At 49.7% G+C, this 21120-nt stretch overlaps 1 protein-coding gene and 1 pseudogene across 5 annotated transcripts; both read right to left on the reverse strand.

The window, feature by feature from the left end:
* Positions 1 to 764: 764 nt before the first annotated feature.
* Positions 765 to 3471, reverse strand: LOC122692792 (annotated as a pseudogene).
* Positions 3472 to 4617: 1146 nt separating this feature from the next.
* TSKS (testis specific serine kinase substrate) lies at positions 4618 to 19930 on the reverse strand. 5 transcript variants are annotated; one of them, XM_043897905.1, is made up of 11 exons: positions 19703 to 19930; positions 19197 to 19422; positions 10678 to 10773; positions 10393 to 10476; positions 9988 to 10071; positions 9158 to 9444; positions 8511 to 8705; positions 6885 to 7058; positions 6098 to 6233; positions 4929 to 5096; positions 4618 to 4797 (listed from the first exon to the last, which is right to left on the reverse strand). In XM_043897905.1, the coding sequence occupies exons 1-11, from the start codon at positions 19870 to 19872 to the stop codon at positions 4720 to 4722; spliced, it is 1698 nt and encodes a 565-aa protein (XP_043753840.1). In that variant the 5' UTR covers positions 19873 to 19930; the 3' UTR covers positions 4618 to 4719. The 5 variants fall into 5 exon arrangements, with proteins under 5 accessions (XP_043753840.1, XP_043753837.1, XP_043753839.1 ...); XM_043897902.1 differs by having other exon boundaries at positions 4897 to 5096; XM_043897904.1 differs by having other exon boundaries at positions 4929 to 5053; positions 19703 to 19899.
* Positions 19931 to 21120: the final 1190 nt, after the last annotated feature.

A 21120-nucleotide genomic window follows, 5' to 3' on the forward strand; every position in this document is an offset into this window, starting at 1 on the left:
CTAATTTACTGCCTTTCAGCTTCAATCACACCAAACCCAACCATGCAAGACCCATCCCAATCAACCCCACAAGCTTTCATGAGCTCAGTTCCTGCTGCCCCAATACCAACTGCCCACCCTATATTTTAAAAATATATATACTTATTTGGCTGTCCTGGGTCTTGACTAGGGATTGGACCCGGGGGCCCCTGCCTTGGGAGCACAGAGTCTTAGCCACTGGGCCACCAGGGGAGTCCCTGCCCACCCTAAACTTAAAAGGTTGAGAACTCCCAAATGAATCCCCCAATATTCTTATTGCTTCTAGAGACTGCCTGCATTCGTCGGTTTTGATTCCATCTTCCATCTTCACAGCCATCGTCGTTGCATCCCTCTGTCCCTTTCTCCACTAGTCACACCTCCTGTGACTTATTCCTGCCATCTAAGGACCCTTGTGGTTAGACTGAGCCCATCCAGATGATCCAGGATCAGCTCTTAATCTCAACTCCAACTGATTAGCAACCTAATTCCCCTTTGCCATGTAGAATAACATATGCACAGGGTCCAGGGCACTTTGGGGGAACCATTGTTGCCTGCCACAGGTGCATCGATGAAACCAGATAGGCCATGAGTTGGTAAGTGGTGAAACTAGGGGAAAGGTCATTGGGGTGGGGCTGGTTCACCAGTGGTTAACAAGCCACCTGGTGGCTGCAGAGAGCAGCTTCGGCCAGAAGGCCTGACATCAGGGGGGCTCCTCAAGGGCTGCGGGGCTCGGGGCGGGGGGGCTCCTAGTTGTGCTTAAGGCTGAGCATTTCAAACAGATACTTGCCCAGCCAAGCCTGGGGACCAGCCAGCCTGCGGAGGTCAGTCAGATAATCACCCATCCTGCAGATAAGTTTCACCTGCTCACCTAGGCTGAGGCTCCAGGAAGTCACAGAGGTGGAAGCCTGCATAGGGAGAACCCAGGGTGTGCAGATCCATATGGACCTGGTTCATGGAGGTTCTTCTCCATGAACACGGAGGCTTCTGTAGCATCCTGGGTTTTACCCCACTCATCTTGATACAGCTTCTGCCCGTCTAGGAAGAGGGCATGGCAGCCATGCTGGTTTTGCAGTTTCAAGAGATGGTGGGTGCCCTGGCGCTTCTCCTAGAGCAGTTCGAGGAAAAAGGGGCTCATGCCCTCAAGTCGCATTGCGGCAGTGGAAAAAGCAGCCCAGAGGTGGGTAGGTGTAGGAGGCCTGCAGATACTTGTTGACCAGGTGGTGGACGGCGGCCTCCACCTCGGTGAAATGATTCTGACGAATCTGGGAGCTTCATGGTTGATCGGAAATAAGGAGTTAAGCTCAAAAAATGGTGTCGGCTGGTCTCGGTGACCGAGGATAGCTGAGTAGCTGATTCCAAAGACTGCAACTGGAAAAAGTGTTGGAGGGTGGTGGGAAGCTGGAGGAAGGGGCATCCCTGGGTCTGTTGCATCCAAACACTGTGGAAGGAAGAGGGTCTGTGAGACCACCACATGCACCCTCTAACAGCGGTCCCCAACATTTTTGGCAGCTTTCGTAGAAGACAATTTTTCCATGGACCAGTGTGGGGGTGGGGGGATGGTTTGGGGATGATTCAAGTGCACTACATTTATTGTGCACTTTATTTCTACTAGTATTGCAACAGCTCCACTTCAGATCATCATGCATTAGATCCCAGAGGTTGGGGACCCCAGTCTATAAAACCCTTCAAAAGAAAACACAGGCGCAAGGCTTCATGACATTGGATTTGGCAATGACTTCTCAGCTTGGATGTGATAGCCAAAGCACAGGCAACGAAAGGAAAAAAAAAAAAAAGATAAATGGCATTACAACCAGATTAAAAAATTCTGTGCATCCAAGGACACACAATCAATAGAGTGAAAAGAGCTGGCATGATGGGAGGCTATAATTTGCATGTTGTGTATCTGATAAGGAGTTAATATCAGATATATGACATGACTCCTACAATCCAACAACAAAAGCCAAACAACCCCATTCAAAAAATAGGCCAAGGACTTGAATAGACATTTCTGCACTGAAGATTCACAAATAAGCCCATGAAAAGATGTTCCTGGCAGTTGCCAGGAGCTGGGAGGAGGGAGGAATGGGGAATGAGGAGGTTTTGTTTAATGGCTACAGTGTTTCTGTTTGGGAGGATGAAAAGCTCTGGACATAGACAGTGGTGATGGTTACACAAGTTGTGAGTGTAATTCATACCACTGAATTAGACACTTAAATATGATTAAAATGGTAAACTGTATGTGATGCACATTTTGCCAAAATTTTGAAAGCCAGTCATTCAGTGTGCTCACAATCATACAATCTGGGTTGAGTTGGACTCACTGGCCTTGTTATGGTCACCAGTCATTGGTCAGTGCATCAAGCTGAAGGGTCACCTGGGAAATGGGATGGCCAGGGCTTGCTATCTCTGTGGGGTATCTTCAATAAGTGTTCCCCAAAGAGCAGCCTGATTTGTTATTTTTGTTTATTTTTTGATTTGTTCTTTTTAAAAAATTACTTGTTTATTTATTTTGTTCTTCTTTTATACGAGTTTTAAAAGATACTTAGCTGTGCTGGGTCTTTGCAGCATGCAAATTCTTAGTTGTGGCATGTGGCATCTAGTTCCCTCACCAGGGATCAAAGCTGGGCCCCCTGCACTGGGAGCTCAGAATGGAATCTTAGCCACTGGACCACCAGGGAATTCCCAGTGTAACTTTATATTTTAACGTACTGGCTGTAGACCCATCTTATTACTCGTCTGTAGAAACAAAAAATCTTTGCTTCTCTCATCTATTTGTTTCTTCAGACCTTTAGAATAATTGGGTCAATTCCTTTAAAAAATAATCTCACTGGGATTTTGATTGAATTTGCATTAAAACCACAATAGAATTTGGATAGAATTAACATCAGCACAACATTCAGCCTAGTTCTCCGGGAAAATAATTAGTCTCTCGAGTATTCAAGGACTCCTTAAAAGATGTATTTGGGCCTTAGGGGTACGGAATTGGATTACTCATAATCTCTGATCATTGGCACACACTACTGTTACGTGTGCCAATTATTAAGCTATTATCTCTTGGATTCAAATCCGCTCCCTTGTGAATCTGGGACTCTGGGACTCTGAAAACCACACTTTTTCTTTGCCAACAGGCTGTGTTCGACTCTGCCAGTAGGGGGCACCAAAGGGACTGAAGGAAGCCGAGAGGCTGGGCTCTTCCGGTTTGCTCTCTGCTTATTTCCTTCTCATCGGTTATCATCCAGCATAGCTTCTTTATCCCAACTGAGGCATTTCCTTCCTGCAGCAGCTGCTAAGTCTAGTTTGCAGTTTTTCCAAATCTTGCGCACCCTGAGAAATGCCAGTACCATTTTAGCATGCTTTCAGAGAAGGCCCCAGTCCCTGCTGGCCCTCTAAGCTCAGATAACATCTGCACCAGTTGAGCACTCTCCCCTCCTCATTGTCCTCCTTGGATTTCATCTTCGGTGAGCCTCTCACCCAAGTGTTTAGTTTTCATAATTCTAACCCATATTCTGTTTTTTTCCCTTCACCAGCGTTATTAGCTGCTTCTACTGTCACGAGTTATTACCACTATGATACCATAGGGCTCTCTTTTTGCCTTTTCAGTTTCCTAGTTACCAACTCTTTATACCTAAGTAATATTTCCTTATATGAAATCAACTCTGTGAAAATAACCAGTGTGATTTCTGTCTCCTGAATATACCTTGGCTGACATCAATATTTGCAAGAGGAAGTGAATTCTTAAATTTGGTTTGGGAAATGGTTTAGTTGGTTCTTAGGATTTGAACATAGTGCTGAGCTCCTTGTCAAGAAATGGAATGCTAATATTCCACAGTCTGCAGTGGCATCATGTTAGCATCTATCTTGGCTGTTGTGAGGTTCCAATTGAAGTCTGTGACTTGAGGGATGAGTGGCTGCTGCAATGAACCATCAGGGCACTAATAATGGCCACAAGGAGAGTGGCATTCAGTGGCTTCTTCTGAGTGCCCTGACATGCTCAATGAAAGAACATTATGAGCTCAGATCTTTGCAATATTGCTTCTATGTTGGTTTTTTTTTTTTTTTTTTTGGATTGCAAAGCATGTGGGAACTTAGTTCCCCAACCAGGGATGGAACCTGTACCACCTGAGCTGAGATCTTTAAACTCTCAGCTCCAATCACGTTCAGCGAACCAATCAGCTTCCGTGAAAACCCTAAAAGAATTTCACATTTCTTGTAAACACAGGGTCAACATGGTTGAAAATCTAACACAAGCTGCAGCTGTATGGATTCCAGAATTACATACCAAGTTGAATTAAAAGTCTCGCTAAGTCTCTGGTAGGAAGGTTGGGGCGTTGATTGGGAAGGAGTGGAAGCCTGAGACTTACAATGGGAACATCTGATGGAACACAGATAAATTTTGAGACGTTTGAACTTTCTTTGTTCCCACTTCTCCACACGGGCTATCAATTCATTCTCGACTCCCCTTTCAAGCAGAACTCATCAGAAGAGTGTACCATCATTGACATCCCATCGGCTGAGGATCAAGTCAGAGTGAGCACAGATGCTGGTGCGTGGCATGTGCAGTTTTACTAGCTCTCTTTTGGTGCCAAACAGGAGACTGAATTCATGCCAGCATGAGGGGCCATTTATTGCTCAGGGGTTGGGCCCCCACGTTTTGGGGGAGTTCCCCCACCACTTCCTCCCCCCATTGTCCCCGTGGACCCCTCAAGTGGCAGGTTGCTGAGCTGATCGTGGAGGGAGCACATTTTCAAGTGTAGATAGTCCACAGTGGCCACCTTCTCCCTGTAATGAGACAGTGGGCAGTTAGTGCTGGTGAGGCCAGAGGCCTTGGGGCTGAAGTGGAAGGCAGGGGTGACTCAGGCCCTCTCCCCAAGACCTCACCCTCCTCCCATGCCCTCAGCCTGCTTCCTCACTCCGGCTTCATCTTGTCCGTCAGCAGCAGGTTCTTGGCCCGCAAGGCTTCGTCTTGGGCCAGCCGAAGGGTGGAGCTCAGGGCCTCTGCCCTGACGTGTTTGGCCAAGGCCTGGCGCTCCAGCTCCTGGGGAGAGGAGCGTAGGCGCCGCTGGGCTTGCTGGACTGGGCTGGGGGTGGAGGGGGGATCTGGATTGCGAAGTGCAAGGGGTAGGGTCCCCTGGGGCCCGCATCCCCCACCCCCGGAGTATCCCATCATGCCTTGAGCCTGAGGCTGATCCCAGCATCCCACAATGCACTGGGCCTTCCCGATTCTCTTGTGCACTAGACTTGTACCTGTCCCACCGTCTGTCCTCTATTGATTGCACTGGCCATCTTTGTCCCTGTAAGCACTAAATCAGCATCTGTCACATTGTTCCTTACTGCCCATGAGCCATCATGCGTTTGATGTCTGGGCCCCCATCTCGCATCACGTCGTGACCATCTACATCCCATAATTCACAAGACCCCACATCTCCTATCTATCAGGCCAGCCTCTCTATCACAATAATAGTCCTCAGTGCTCTGGTGCCCTGTGTCCCACAATGCACCAGGCCCCAGGTCCTTTACTGCCTCATTTGTCCATCTCACCCAATACAACTCATATCCCATAATATACTAGATCGCTATGTTTCAGAATGTATACCAGCCTCAGATTCCACCTGCTATTGCGCCTGTGTCTGTGTGCAATGCCTCAGGAAGAGCTGTGCTTCCATTTCCCATACTGTGTTAGCTTACTCTGAGCTGTATGCACTGGTTCCCCGTCTGACCGCAATGATCCCATACAATGCATTGCCTCTCAAGGTTCGTGGAAAATCAGGCTTATATTCCACGAAGCTATAGACTGGTGTCTGTCTTCTCTGTCCCACAGAGCACCAGATCCGGGTTCCATGATGCTTTGGGCCCAAGTCATCACCCAAGCTTTCATAATGACTGACCTATGACTCACTAACCACCAAACTGATCTTGCCCCCTGATTCTGACATACCAGAGCCAACCGTTCCCCCAACACCTGCTGCCCCCAGCTCACCCTCCCCATCCTGCCAGACACCAGCAGTATCCTTGCACCTGGGGCTCCCCTCCCCCTGCCCTGATCACAAACTGGCCCATGGTGGCCCATAGTCCTTGGTACCAGAATCTTCTTGTGTAGCCTCTGGCAGCTGGGGCAGGCAGGAGCCAGGCCTCTCTGCTTCACCTCGTCCACTAGTGGAGTCAGCGCTCGTTCCAGAAGCTGCTGCAAGGACTCCGTGGACAACTGCTGTCCCTGGCTGGGGAGGGGTAGTCACCGGGTGAAAGAGGGCTCAGATCAGGATGGCCCAAGCCTACCGGCCCAGCCTTCACCCAGGCCACCTTCCCACCATGCACTGGGGCCAGACTACAGTGCATCAGGTGTACTTATAGCTTCCACCAGCACGGGGAACTCCCACAGTGCCTGGGGGTTCCCACTCCCGACACCAGATGGCCTTCAGCATGTCAAAAACTCACATTTCCCACAATGCCCTAGTTAAAATTGATCCCATATTGTATGGGAAGTGCCCCCACTGTTCCTAATACAGGTTAAACATGGTCCTGTGCCTCTCCAATACCCCAAGGTCTCACACTTCCCTACAGTGCACTGGGCAACTCTGCCTCCCACCAGTACCACTGCCCAACCTTCCCATGATGCACTTGGAAATCCAGGATGCTTGAAACAAAGCAAGACTTTCTCATGTTGCGCAAGACACTGACTTCACCGTGTGGGGAAGGGGAGAAATGCGACTCCCCAGATGCAGCAAGACTGGCCCATCCTATGATACATGGGGCTGCCCTGTCTCCCACAATGCATTTCCCTCTCCAGTCATGCTAAAGTCTCATCTCCTTCGATGCTTTGTCCTCAATATGACACAGAATGCACCTGGAGCCAGGCGCTGCCCCCTTACCTGGCACAGCGGGTACAGGAGCCTTGGGCTCCCCGATCCAGGTTCATAGAGAGGTCAGACACTCTCCGAGAGCTCTGAAATTGCCGTCCAAGCTCCTCCAGAATTGGTTTCACTGGGCCCAGTCCCTCCAGTTCGCTCCTCAGTGAAGCCACAGACACTGCAGACCGCTCCACCCTGAGATGTGAGAATAAGCGGTGCAGTGAGGTCACCTCTCAAAGAGAATACAGGCGTCCTCCAATTTCTGAAAGGTCGCTTTATCCCAGTCCGTTTTTTTGGAAAGACCTACATTAGTACCTGTTTTCACTAACCAAAAGAAATCAGAAAAGGATTTTTGCTTTTATGAAAAAAGCACAAAGCATTTTTTTGTTTGTTTGTTTTTTTAAAGCATTTGTTTTGTAGCAACCTCTTGTTGTTCATTTGCTATGTTGCATCCGACTCTTTGCAACCCATTGATTGCAGCAGGCCAGGTTTCTTTGTCTTTCACTGTCTCCTGGAGTTTGCTCAAAGTCATGTCCCTTGATTCGGTGATGCCATCCAACCATCTCATCCTCTGTCATCCCCTTCTCCTGCCCTCGATCCTTCCCAGCATGAGGGTCGTTTCCAATGTGTCGGCTCTTCTCCAATGTGTCAGCTCTTCGCACCAGGCGGCCAAAGTACTGGAGCTTCAGCTTCAGGATCAGTCCTTCCAATGAATATTCAGGGTTGATTTCCTTTAGGATTGATTGGTTTGATCTCCTTGCTGTCCAAGGGACTCTCAAGAGTCTTCTCCAATACCACAGTTGGAAAGCATCAGTTCTTCCGCGCTCAGCCTGCTTTTACAGAAGCAGGACACATTGCAAGCAGTGGGAGTGGAGCCACCAAGCTCCTCCTCTGAGAACTACACTCAGTATCTCGGCATCAAGCCACCATAGCTTTGAGCTGCGTTCTGCGGGCATCTGTGCTTTACCTCAATTTATTTTGTGCATCTGTTGGCAAGATGTATTCTAAGGTAGTTGTTTCTTAACTTTATGCTATTTTGGCTTACCAAAGGTTTCACAGGAACCTCTACTTTCGTATAACAGGGTGAAGGCCCAACAAGGCTCCACCCAAGATTAGCCCAGCACCTCTGCCTCCATACAGTTGGCTATACCTCGCCACACGCACAGCCTCTGCTCTGACTGGTCCATCTTTTTCTTTTTTTTCTTTTTATTTCGGGAATGCCTCTCTTTGTTCTCGAACTGGTTTGCCCTGTTCCCATTTGCCTCCCCTTGCCCTTTTAAGGTACAGTGAAAGTGAAACTCGCTCAGTCGTGTCTGACTCTTTGCGACCCCATGAGCTATACAGTCCATGGAATTCTCCAGGCCAGAATACTGGAGTGGGTTGCCATTTCCTTCGCCAGGGGATCTTCCCAACCGAGGGATCGAACATTGCAGGCGGATTCTGTCCCAGCTCAGCTACCAGAGAAGCCCCTCTTTTGTAGTGGCTCCGCCCCTCAGTCCTTAGGTAGAAAGCACCTCTCCCTCCTCTCTAATTGGGGCCCCCACCTGTCAGTATTACAGTCTCCACCCGATTGGCTCCAGCTGATTGGCCCTTCACTCAAGGCTCCGCCCTCCCACGTTCCCACAGTGCTCCCGGGTGGGCCTTTACATGGTGCACAGCTCGTCCGCCCGGCCCCGCAGCTCCTGCAGGCCCCGCGCGGTCTGCGCCTGCTCGCGCTGCGCCCGCTCCCATTGGCCCAGGAAGCCGTCGAGCCTGCCACCCAGACCCCCAAGCAGCCGTAGGGCCTCCTGCACGGCTCCCTCCTCCTGATGCCACCGGGCGGTCAGCGAAGACACCTCCCTCCTGCAGGGGCAGAGGTAAGGAACCCGTCAGGGCTAAGTCTGGACAAGCCCCGGTCCGCCCGGCCAGGGGCTCCGGACCCACCCAGTCCCCGAATTCTCCCGTCCTGTTCATGTCTTGGAATCCTCTCACGTCCCCCAGAATCCGGCCCGGAAAGAATCCCCTTGTCAGATATCCTGGCTTTCTCTCGGCCTGCCTCTCAGCCCTGCATCAACTGCTCCAGACACTGCCTCCTCAAGATACCACTCGCCCCAACCCTGTCCCCCTGAGTTTGGAGCCACCTGCCACCTCCCCAAACTTCGCCGACCTCATTTTCACGGGCCTCCCGGCCTCCCCGCCACCAGTCCTATACTCACTTCTTCGAAGTCCTGCCCTTCCGGGTCATCGCCCCAGAACACTCCTTCCTAGGTTCTTCGAGGCTCCACCCCCCAGGCCCATCTCGAGATCCCACTCACCTCAGCTCCTCAAGGCCGGCAGATACCTTCTGCAACTCTTGCTCGCTCACGATGGGCCCCTCCCCTGGCCGGGGCCCCATTCCCCAGCCGCCTGAGGCCAGGCCTCGCGGTCGCGGGGGTTCGTCGGGGCTCCCGGGTGGACCGGAGCAGCCTGGGGGCTGGGTGGCGGGGCCCAGGCCGTGCCTGGAGAGGCCAGCCTCCAGCTTCTGCTCCAGCTCCTGTAGCTCGGCCTCCTGCCTCCTTGGAGTCTCATCCTGCAGTTGCTGCTGGAGGTAGCGCAGCTTCTCCTGGGCGGGGAAGGCAGGCAGGGTTAGCGCGAGCATCCTGCCCCTTGCCTCCCACCACTGCCACCTCCACCCCCACCCCCAGATCCGCCCAATGAGTTCCTGACACTAGAAAGTAAATGGATGTGGGGACCGATTAGGGAGGGAAGTTCCATTAGAGGCCCAGCTGGAGTCTCAACTCACCTTAACCTCTAAATGCCCGCCTCTCTGTCTCCATGTAGCCCTCCACCCCAACTCTAATCCTCAATAGGCCTCAAACTCCAGTCCCTCCTGTTTAGGTAGAACAACTGAAGCTTTTCCAACATTCTGTTGGGAAATCAGTGGGCGTGTGGGCAGGACAGGCATTCCCACTCCAAGTCTGACATGAATTCCTCTCCCTGGGACCTGAATATGACTGTGCGTGGAGAAGTATGACCATGAACACGAAGGGACAGGGGTGGTGGTGGTAAAGGTGGTTGGCAGGGCTGGAAGTCCTACCCGAAGTCCACCTTGAGTACCTCACATACTTGAGTAACTTCCTCAAACCCTTAGACCCCTCCGCCTTACCTCCAGCAGGGCAGAGTTCTGCTTCAGGACGTTGGTTTTTATTTCAGCGTCTTCCACCGACCGGGTCACCTTCCGGCAGTTCTCCTGGGTCAGGACACCAGGGCAGGGGCCCTGCCTTCCCATTCCAGTTCCGTCTCCCAACCCTTATCCTCGTTATTTTCCATGCAGGCTCCACCCCACCTCAGCCAAGACATGCCCACTTCTTCCGCAAGGACTGCCTCCACCCTTGGTTCCCTTGGCTCGCTTGGCTAAAGGGTGGGTTCTTCCTTGGACCTCTCCCATGCTCCCTGTCTGCTTGCCTCCATCTCTCTCCTGTCGACCACTCTGCTCCTCCCCATTTCCTCTCACCCTCTTCCTACTCCTGCTCCCTTCTTTCCGCCCCGCTCCTGCCCCTCGGCGGCTCACCTTGAGTTGACTACAGTACCCTTCTAGTTCTTCCGCCTCTTGCCGCCTTCTCTCTAAATTCTCACTCAGCACAGAACACTCACTCTGGAGCATGGAAGGGAGGAGGGGTTAGCCAGGGCCTCCAGGGGACACCCCATGGGAAGGGGGGGAGAGGTGGGAACATCCCTTTCCCTTCTGAGCCTCAGTCTCCCCCAACTGGGCTATGGGTGCATTGAGCTGGAGAAGAAGGGGAACGTGGCCCGGAAGTAGAGGAGGCGTTGACGGGGGACGGAGTGGTTCTCACACCTGCAGCGTCTGCACGTGCTGGTTGACCCGGGTGGTCTTCTCCTTCAAGCTGGTGATGGAATCTTTGGCACGCACCAATCCACTGTTGACCCCACTCTGGGGAAGAATGGGAGACAGCCAGGGGTCAGTGGATGTAGGGGAGCAAACCCCAACCCCAAAAGAAAGTCTTAAAACTGGCTTTACACCTTGATTCTGCCCTGGAATAGCTGGTGGAATTGGGGGCCAGGGCTGCGCCTCTTTGATTCTTGGTGTTCTTGCTCCATTAAGCCAGGGGGCAGACTCTTTTTCTGCTTAGTGGATGGGAAGAAAAATAAGTAGGATCCAGGAGGGAGTGGGGGGTGGGGGGTTGCTCAGACATGTGGGAGAAGGAGGATGTTCTTAACCTGAGATAAATGCCTTTGGGTCCAGAGACATAAATAAGATAAACTGTTAAAACACATGCCCTGTCTTTCTCTCCAGGCAGTGGAGGATTCTAAAGATAACCCACTTTCCAAATATAAGCACTCACTATGCACCAAGTCATGCACTTACCCACGTTTTCCCTTTTATTCCCCACAACTGCACCTCTTGAGGTTATTTTGGCTCATTTTGCAAGGGAGGCAAATGAGGCTCAGAGAAGGGATGTCCTTTGTATTCCCAGGTACATGGTACGTGAGGTGCCCTTGTCGGAATTTATACTCAGAACCAGAACCATTGTTTTAAACCATGATGCCATGTGGCTGCTGATCATAGATAGCTACCTTATGTTATCATAAAATGCTTTGTGACCCCTGTCAAAAAAACCCAGCTCAGGAAGGCTGCATGTGACAGGATCTTCACTCTCCTGTCTTCCACATTTATAGAAGAGTTAGCCTGGCACATGACTGCCCAGCCAAAGACTACATTTCCCAGGTGCCCTTGCAGCTGGGCATGCCCATGTGACTAAGTTCTGGCCAATGGAATATTAGTGGGAATAATGTAGGCAATTTCCAATTCATGCCTTTAATAAAGGAAAGTAGGGAACATACCTCCCTTTCTCTCTCTATGATGTTGATGGCTAAAGTCAGAGCAGCCATCTTGGACCATGAGATGGAGGACACAAGATAAAAGAATACTGAATTCTCAACCCTGTGAAGCTGCCATACTCAATTCCAACCACTTTTTAATACTTTACATGTGAGAAGGAGAACATTTTCCACCTTGTTTAAACTATGCTACTTTTGGGACTTCCCTGGTGCTCCAGTGGCTAAGATTCTGTTCTCTCAATGCAGGGGGCCTGAGTTCGATCCCTGGTCAGGGAAGTAAGATCCTCCATGCTGCAACTGAGAGTTGCATAAACACATGCCACAACTAAAAATATCCTGAGTACGGTAACTAAAGACCCCACATGTCACAAGGAAGACCCAGTGCAGCCAAATAAATATTTAAAAAAAAACAACACTGATACTTTGTGTCTTTTATGTTACAGCAGCCAAACTTGTGACTTAGTAACTGAGCCTCTAGAACCCTGGGGCCTCTAACCTGCTTCATTCGAAGAGATCTGCTATACTTGAGATGTTTATGTCAGCAATAAATTATCCTGCTTCAACCAGATATTTTGGGTTTCTTTCACAGCTGCTTAAGTAATACACAAAGAAAAAAGAGAACAAGCTTCCTCCATTGTAAAATGGGAACAACTTCACATTTCCTGCACAACTGCTCTGGATAAATACCGTGATAAATCCTGTATTAAGGTGATATCAGCAAAATGGAGGAGTTGGAAACCCCCAAATTACATCCCTCAATGAAAACAATGAAAAAAAGTGACCAAAACTGACTCAAGTCATTGGGAAGATTACAACAATCATAAATATATATTGCATCTAATAGAGCTTCAAATCACATGTATCAAAAACTAACAGAATTGGGAATTCCCTGGCAGTCCAGGGGCTAGGACTCAGTGCTTTTACTGCTGAGGGCCCAGATTCAATCCCTGGGTCAGGGAACTAAGATGCCACATGCAGTGTGTCACAGCGCCCTCCCCTCCCCATCCCCCAATAAAGAATGAATTGAAAACTAGAAAGTAGATCAGCAAGGAGATAGAAGACTTGAACATTATAAATCAACCAAACCTAACAGACATCTATAGAACATAACACAGAATAGCAGAATAACACATTCTTCTCAAGTGGAATGAAACATTCTTCATGTGGTCAAGGACAGACCCTAAAGGATATAAAAACAAAGTGTGCTTTCTGACCTCAAAGACCTCAGTAGAATGAAATTAGGAATCAAACGCAGAAGGAAATTTGAGGAACTCACAAATATTGATATGGAAATTAAAAAACACACTCATAAATAATCAATGGGTGGAAGAAGAATCACAAGAGAAATTATACTTTGGAATGAGAGAAAATGAACAAAGATTAGAATGGAGAAGATGAAACAATGGAACAGTAGAGGAAAATCAGCATACCGGAAGTTGTTTTTAAAAGATCGACAAAATTGCCAAATTCTTAGCTAGACTAACTATGAAAAAGAGGAAGAATACTCAAATCACTAAAATCAAGAAGGAAAAAGGGGACATTACTACCAGTCTTAATGGTAAGAGAAAGGATCACAGGCGAACTCTATGAACAATTGGATGCCATCAAATTTGATAACCTAGATGAAACGGAAAAAATCTTTGCAAAACACTAACTGGAGAAGAGATAGGACATCTGAATAGCCCTATAACAAGTAAAGAGTTTTGAGTTAGTAACTGTAAAACTTCCAACAAAAAAAAGCCCAGATGACTTCACTGGTGAATTCTACCAATTTTTTTTTTTTTTAAAGAGTTGCTGCCACTTTATCTCAAACTCTTCACCAAAAAAACAGAAGAGGAGGGAACTAACTTATTCTATGAAGCCAGTGTTACCCTAATACCAAAACCAAAGACATCACCAGATAGTAAAACTGCAGACCAATATCCCTTCTGAAAACAGCCACAAAAATTTCAACAAAATCCAGCAGCATATAAAAAGGATTATGTGCATGTGTGCTTAGTCACGTCTGACTCTTTGCGACCCCATGGACTGTAGCCTACCAGGCTCCTCTGTCCATTAGATTTTCCAGGTAGGAATACTGGAGTGGGTTGCCATGCCCTCCTCTAGGGAATCTTCCCAACCCAGGGACTGAATCTGAGTTTCCTGCATTGCAGGCAGATTCTTTACTCATTGAGTCACGTGGGAAACCTTTAAAAAAAAAAAAAAAAGAAAAGGATTATACATTACACCATATATAATTTACCCCAGGCATGCAAAATTGGTTCAACATGAAGATTAACTCATGTAACATATCATATTAGTAAAATACAAGGTGAGGGTACAATACAATCATGTCAATGAATACAGAAATAGCTTTTGACAAAATCCAATACCCTTTCATGATAAAAACAACAACAACAACAACAACAAAAACAAACAAAAAAAACACTCAAACTAAAAGTACAAGGGAACTTCCTCATCCTGGTAAAAAGCACCTACAAAAAAAAAATAATTAAAAACAATAAAACCAACAACAAAGCCATAGTGGTTTTAAATACACCCACAGAGGTTCTCCCTGCTGCTGGCTAATTTTGCATAGCAATTAGTACTGACTTTTCAAAATCAGTTCGAGAATGTTCCACGTAGACCCTCAAAGGTCTTAGATAACCTCTTGCCTACAGATTTCAAACCCAAAGGGGAAGAACTTGCATAATTGCTAAATTCCCAGTTGGAGCGGTCTGGAAGAGGATACATAATACAAAACTATACGATACGTTAACTCAAACCCTCCCCGCACCCAGGCAGCAAGGAGCCAGCATATGCAAAAAATAAAATAAAAAAATAAATAGACCCATAAATTTTTTGAGGCTGTTTCCAAATGTAGTACCTTACTCCCTCACTTGAGTGTTGGCTGGACCTAGTGACTCATACCCAGTAAATAGCATAAGTCAGAGTGATGGTATGTGACTTAAGAAACTAGTTCACGAAAGGAACTGTGGCTTCCTTCTTGCTCTGTCTGGCTCTGGAGGATGATAACTGCCAGGCTGTAAGCAGCTCCTTCTGGAGAGGCCCATGTGGAAAGAAACTGAGGCCACCAACCAAGAGTATATGAGTGCGCCATCTTGAAAGCACCCCCTCCATCCCCAGTCAAACCTTCAGATGACTCTGTGTGCTTAATCGCTCAGTTGGGTCCAACTCTTTGTGACCCCATGGAATGTAGCCCACGAGACTCCTCATCCATGGGATTTTCTCCAGGCAAGAATACTGGAGTGGGGTGCCATTTCCTCCTCCAGGGGATCTTCCCAACCCAGGGATCAAGCCCATGTCTCTTGTTATCTCCTGTGTTGGCAAGTGGATTCTTTACCACTGGTGCCACCTGGGAAGCCATCAGATGAATATGGCCCCTGCCAAAATCTTTTTTTTGTTTTTTTCACGGAGCAGCATGTGGGATCTTAGTTCCCTGACTAGGGATGAAACTCGCACCCCCTGCAGTGAAAGCATGAGGTCTTAAACACTGACAGGCCAAGGAAGTCCCACCCTGCCAAAATCTTGACTGCAACCCTAAGCCAGGAGCACCCAACTAAACCACTCCAGATTTGTTTTAAGGTCATGGATCGCTTGTTTCACTGCAATCACTAACAGATACACAGAATGATATTTTAGAACTGAAGACCCACAAAGTCTTGGAATTCTTTTTTTTTTTTTTTTTAAGTCTTGGACTTTTTGTAGGTAGAGGTTCTGGAAAACTAGGAGAGCAGGTCCTGGGGTCAACTCAGTTCTCCCACTTACTAGCTATAAGGCCTCAGGGAGGGGACTTCACTTCTCTAAGCCTCTGTTTCTCTCCTTGTAAAACAGGGAAGGACTAATCGCTACCTTCACGGAGCTGCTGTTGGGAAGAGTACAGGCTGACCCAGAAAGGCCGCTGGTCAACACGTGGGAAAAGAGAAAGGGCACTGGAGAAAAGCTGGGGTCACTGGAGGTGAGTTTTAGCTTCTCTGAGAGCAGATTTGGGAAATAGTGAAGGCTGAGCCCGTCAGCCTTGGCTGGAAAGTGAAATGGTGGAAGTGCATGCATACCTGCTCTGTCGCTGCAGTGGCGTCTGCCTCTTTGCCACCCCATGGACCATTGCCCACCAGGCTGCTCTATCTACGGGGATTCTCTAGGCAAGAATACTGGAGTGGGTTGCCATGCCCTCCTTCAGGGGATCTTCCCGACCCAGGGATGGAACCTGCGTCTCCCGCATTGTAGGTGGCTTCTTTACCACTGGGCCACTGGGGAAGCCCCACGGTGGAGGTGGGCAGCAGCCAGATCTGGAGATAAACCCCTCCTCCTTGGCCACCCACACGCCATGCAGCTGGGCAGTCCAATTCCCCATTCCAAGCCTGCCTCAATTTCCTTTCTTGTCCAATGGGAATGATGATACCTTGGCAGATGGTGGTGAGGAAGGGTCAACAAGATGTTAGGATCCATAAGGCAAGCACCATGATTAGTGTCAGCATCATTAAAAGTAATGACAATAGGACATGACCTACCAAGAAGGGGCTTAGCACTGAGATCGCACAGCTGCCTCAGGGAGGTCTGCAGGCAGCAGGACAAATGGGAAGCAAGGCTGCAAAGACCTAATCTGTCCATTTCTGCACGGAGGCACTGACATTTCCTAAAAGCAATACCACCTCCTCAGTTGCATCCTCTGGCCTCATAAAGATGTCAGAGCTTAAGCTATGAACCAGGAACTTCCCTGTGTGAGGACTCTGTCTCTCACTGCTATTGGCTCAAGTTCAATCCCTGGCTAGGGAACTAAAAACCCACAAGCTGCACCGGCATGGCCAAAAAAAAAACAACAAAAAGGAAAACACAAACCAAAGCTGTCTGCTTCACCATCTTCTTCCGACCCTCCGTCCACTCTGGGAATTGTCATTCTCTCCCCGGGGGTCTCCATCACTCAGGGCTGTCTTCCTCTTCTGTCCGGTTCTCTGTCCCACTTCTCTCTATGGTGTCCATTCCTTCCTTCTCTAGGCCTCTGCCCACCTCCTCTGTCTCTGGTTTTCTGTCTCCTCCTCAGTTGGTCTCTGGCCCCCTCCCTAGGTCCAAGTCCTCCTCTCCCGGGGTCCCTGTCACCCCTGCCCCGGATCTTGGTCCTCCTTGATCTCTGGGTTTCTGCCCCCTCCTCTCAGTCCATCTCCAGCTTTCTCTCCTGATATAGCTCTGATGCTGTGTGCCAGTCCCTGTTACTGCCCACCTCTTCACTGTTCTTGCCCAAGGTGCTGCCTGTCAGTAATTTTCTCCATTTTACGGAGAAGCCTCGTGGAGGCCGGGGCTCCCCTGCAGCCCGACAGTGAGCTCGCAGCTGCAGCAGACCTTGATCTTGGCCGCCCAGGGCTCTTTCTCAGGCATCACAGTCCTCTGGGGGATGTGACTCAGAAATAGCTCCAGTGGGAGGTGGACCTCTGCAAGAGCTGCCTGAGCGATGCTGGCAGCGAGGGGGAGGAAATGCCTCCTGGGCCATCCATCCCAGCTGGACTCTCTGCCCGCTCCCTTCTCTCGACCTGGTCCTCTTACCCGGGACCTTCGCCTGGCCTCCTCTCTGGCCCGTCTGCCTTCGGTCTCTCCCCTCCAAACATCTCCCACCTGGGCCCAGAGGCATCTCCTAAGGAAAGAAAGCATCAGACCCACTAAACCCCTGGTCCTGGCCCTGCTTCTTACAAGCTCTCTGACCTTGCAGGGGGTCACTCCACCTCTCTCTGCCTCACTAATTATTTTTTTTCTTCTTCAAATGGGTCATTATTCCCTTTCCTTGCAGAACTTCTCAGAGAGGAAAATGAGAACCCCTCCCCACCACAGGGATGTGGCACAGTGCCTGGCACATAGTAGGTGCTCAGTAAATGGGCACAGAGCCCAAACTCCAGTGTGGCTCGTCTCCCCTTGCCCAGGAACACTCAATGGCTCCCTATTGCTCTCAGGAGAATGTCCACACTTCTCAGCCTCTGTGTTCTGTGTTCCAGCCCCTGCCAGCCTCACCTCTCCCACACACCACAATCGAGCCACAAGGGCCTGTTCCCCCCAGGGCTCTTTTCAACCCCTGTCCTTCTGTTTATGCTGTTCCAGCTAGGTGGAACACCCTTCCCTGTATTCCACCTTGCTTATCTTCAAGATCCAACCTGGGAGTTGCCTCTTCCAGAGAGAAAGCCTTTCTTGACCACGGCCAGTTGGGCCAAGGCCTTGCTCTTCAGGGCTCCCACAGTGACCTCTACTGCCGCCATCAATGCGGGGTGCCTCCCCCCACCCCTGACTCCTAAACCTGGCCCCACTACTTAGAAGCTGTGTGACTTTGGGGGTGCTGTCTAACCTTCTAGAGCCTGAGTATCTTCATATGTGAAGAGAGGATAACAACAACTAACCTGTATTCTGTGCATACGGCTGACTCTTGGGCTGCACATTTTACATGAATGAATTGCATTTCATTGTCATGACAACCTCATGAAGAGGGTGAAGTTCTCTACCGAACTCTGTCTTATGTGCTGTTGTATTTCCCGCTCCTAGACCGGTGCCTGACACATTTGTAGGTGTTTAAGAAATATTTCTTGAAAGAACATACACATGTGTCTCCATTTTACAGATGAAGAAACTGAGGCTCCGGAACACAGAAAGTGTTCAGTATCTGTTAATGAATCTTAGTATCATTATAACCAGGGTTATTGTAAGTGTGATTCTCAATGTCTGTGTCAAGCCTAGTTCAGAGCCTGGCCCTGGAGAAACCTGGCAAGGGGTGGAAGGTGATAGGGGTGTTAAAGGACTAAGGTATAGCACTGGTTAAAGAATCTGCCTGCAATGCAGGAGACACAGGAGACTTTGGTTCAATTCCTGAATCGGGAAGATCCCCTGGAGTTGGTCAGGCAACCCACTCCAGTATTCTTGCTTGGAGAATCCTGTCAACTGAGGAGCCTGGTGGGCTATAGTCCACAGGATTGCAAAGAGCTGGACACAACTAAGCATGCACACAGGTAGCATTCTATGCTGTAGTAAGAAATTCTCCAAATTTTCCTAGATTTTGCTCACTTTGCAGTTTTGTCACACCTTCTGAAGTGGTCCCCTCTGAGAACTCATACTCATCCTTCAAAGCCCAGTGCCAACACCACCTCCTCCAGGAAGCTTTCCCTGATAACCTAGTCTGGTTTGAGGGGCCCTTTTCTGGGATCTCTGGTGTTACCTCCATCATGGAATTTATCATCCCATCTGTATCTGTCACTCCCACCAGACTGGGAGCTTCCCTGGAGCAGGGACCTGGCCCGATTCCCAGCTGTGACCCCAGCCTCACTCAGGGCATTTGGAAGTGACTGAATGAATGAAAGTCCAGCTTCCAGGCAGCAGGCATCATTTACCCCTAATGGAGCAGATTCGTGGCTGCCTGTCAGGGCCCTGTAGGGTGACCAGAACTTTCTCATTTCCAATCATGAAGACTGCCACCCCCCGATCCTCAGTTGTCTACCACCAGGGTGAGGACCCTGGTCTTCCCCAGCCCAGCCAGGGGTCCCTCACCAGTATTTCTGTGATGTCTGGGTCATCTGGGGCCCAGGGTGGGGTAGGGGAGGCAGGGGGCACGGGCAGTGCCAGTGAGCTGCTGTCTTCCATGGTTGAGTCTGTCCCCGAGGAGTCAGTGGGCTCCATGGCCGCCAGGTTGAGCAGGGACACATTGGTGCAGGCTGAGGACCGTTTGAGGTTCAGGCACCAGTGCATCGGCTCATGGGACATCCGAGGCTCAACCCTGGGGCGGAGAAATGGGCAGGAGGGTCAGGGTGCGGCCCCAGCAGGGCACTGCCCCTCCCGCCTCCCTGCCTGCACATCCCCTAGTCCCTCTGACTCCATCCCCACTACCTTCTTCCTCTTACACTCTTGAATCCCCCTTGGCCACTGGCCCCCTGCCTGCCTCTCCTCTGCCCCGTCCTCTTCTTCCCGACCCCTTCCTCCAGCACCCACGGTGGGATTCGTGCTCTGTTGGAGGCAGCTCTGGGCGCTAGGACCCCAACAGAGTGCAACAAACCCACCCGTGGAACGACACAGCCTTCTTTTTCTTCGCGATCCCCTTGACTGGGCTGGTTACCCCCCCAGGAGTCTCGGGGACCAGCTGGGAGCGGCTCTCGACCCCCGCGTGGGGGTCCCCGGCCTCATGGATCTCTTTGGACTGCCAGATTGTCTTCACCACCACGCTCGCCATGGCGTGTGGGTGGCCCGGCTGCCAGGGGCTCCCTCCTCCGAGACTGTCCACCTATTCTGACCACTGCCCCTCAAGGTCCCCGGTCCCCACAAGCCTGACTCATAAAGGACCCAACCACTGGGCTCCAGTAAGGTGGGGGGGTGGGGAGCACAGGGGTGGAAACGTGACTTATCACCTTCCCCCGGGGGGCTCGGTGAACTCTTCCTTGTCTGGGTTGCTAGTTCTGCCCTGATCTTCCCCCCACTTCAGAACCATAGTGAAACTGATTCATTCTGAACGGTGGACTAGCTCACTGTTTCTTGGGAGGGGTCCAAATTCCCTTTCCCCGAAACTCTGTTTCAGCACTGTCCCCACTCACCCCCAGCCCCGCCATCCGCATTCAGACTTGATTCATCGTGTGGGACTTGTGCCCAGGGTCTGGGGGGGGGGATGAGGATTGGAAAGGAGGGTCGCTGGAGGATCTCACATTCTATGGGAGGTTGGAAGGGAACAGACAGACAAGCAGTAGAAACAAACTAAAAATAGCAGGTGTCCGAATGTGATATGAAGGGAATCAAAACCGGGTTACGGCAAAGTGGACATTTGTCCAAGCTCATCGATTTGTGTGCCTGGGATCTGAGCCTCTTATTGTGTGAATTCTGTGGATTAAAAAACCCCCCAAAACTAAGGACTTCCCTGGTGGTCCAGGGGTTAGGACTCTTCACACTGTCTTCTCTCTGGATCAGTTTCCAAATTTCCTCTCTTTTAAGAACACATACTGGATCAGGGCCCACCCAGATGACTGCGTCTTAACTTGATCATTGCTAGAGACCCTACTTCCGAATAGGGGCGCATTCACAGTTATTGCAGGTTAGAACTTGAACCTCTTTTGCAGGATGTAATTCAGCCCATAACAGGGTTGACATGTATTGATGTCTACAACTTTTTTTTTTTAATGGTTTATTGAATAAAGTTGACATATATTTTTGTTGTTGTTGTTTTTTTTTTTTTTTTGGCTGTGCCGTGTGGCTTCCGGGATCTTAGTTCCCCAACCAAGGATTGAACCCCAGCCCCAGCAGTGAAAGCAACAAGTCCTAACCACTGGAATGCCAGGGAATTCCCTGTAGCATTTTTTAAAATTAATTAATTAATTAATTTTTGGCTGCACTGGGTCTTCATTGCTGCTTGGGCTTTTCTCTAGTTGCAGAGAGCAGGGGCTAGCTCTAGCTGTGCTGTGTGGTGTTGTGGGCTTCTCACTGTGTTGGTTTC

This window comes from Cervus elaphus, chromosome 4, assembly GCF_910594005.1.
Source record: "Cervus elaphus chromosome 4, mCerEla1.1, whole genome shotgun sequence".
Classification (NCBI taxonomy): Eukaryota; Metazoa; Chordata; class Mammalia; order Artiodactyla; family Cervidae; genus Cervus; species Cervus elaphus.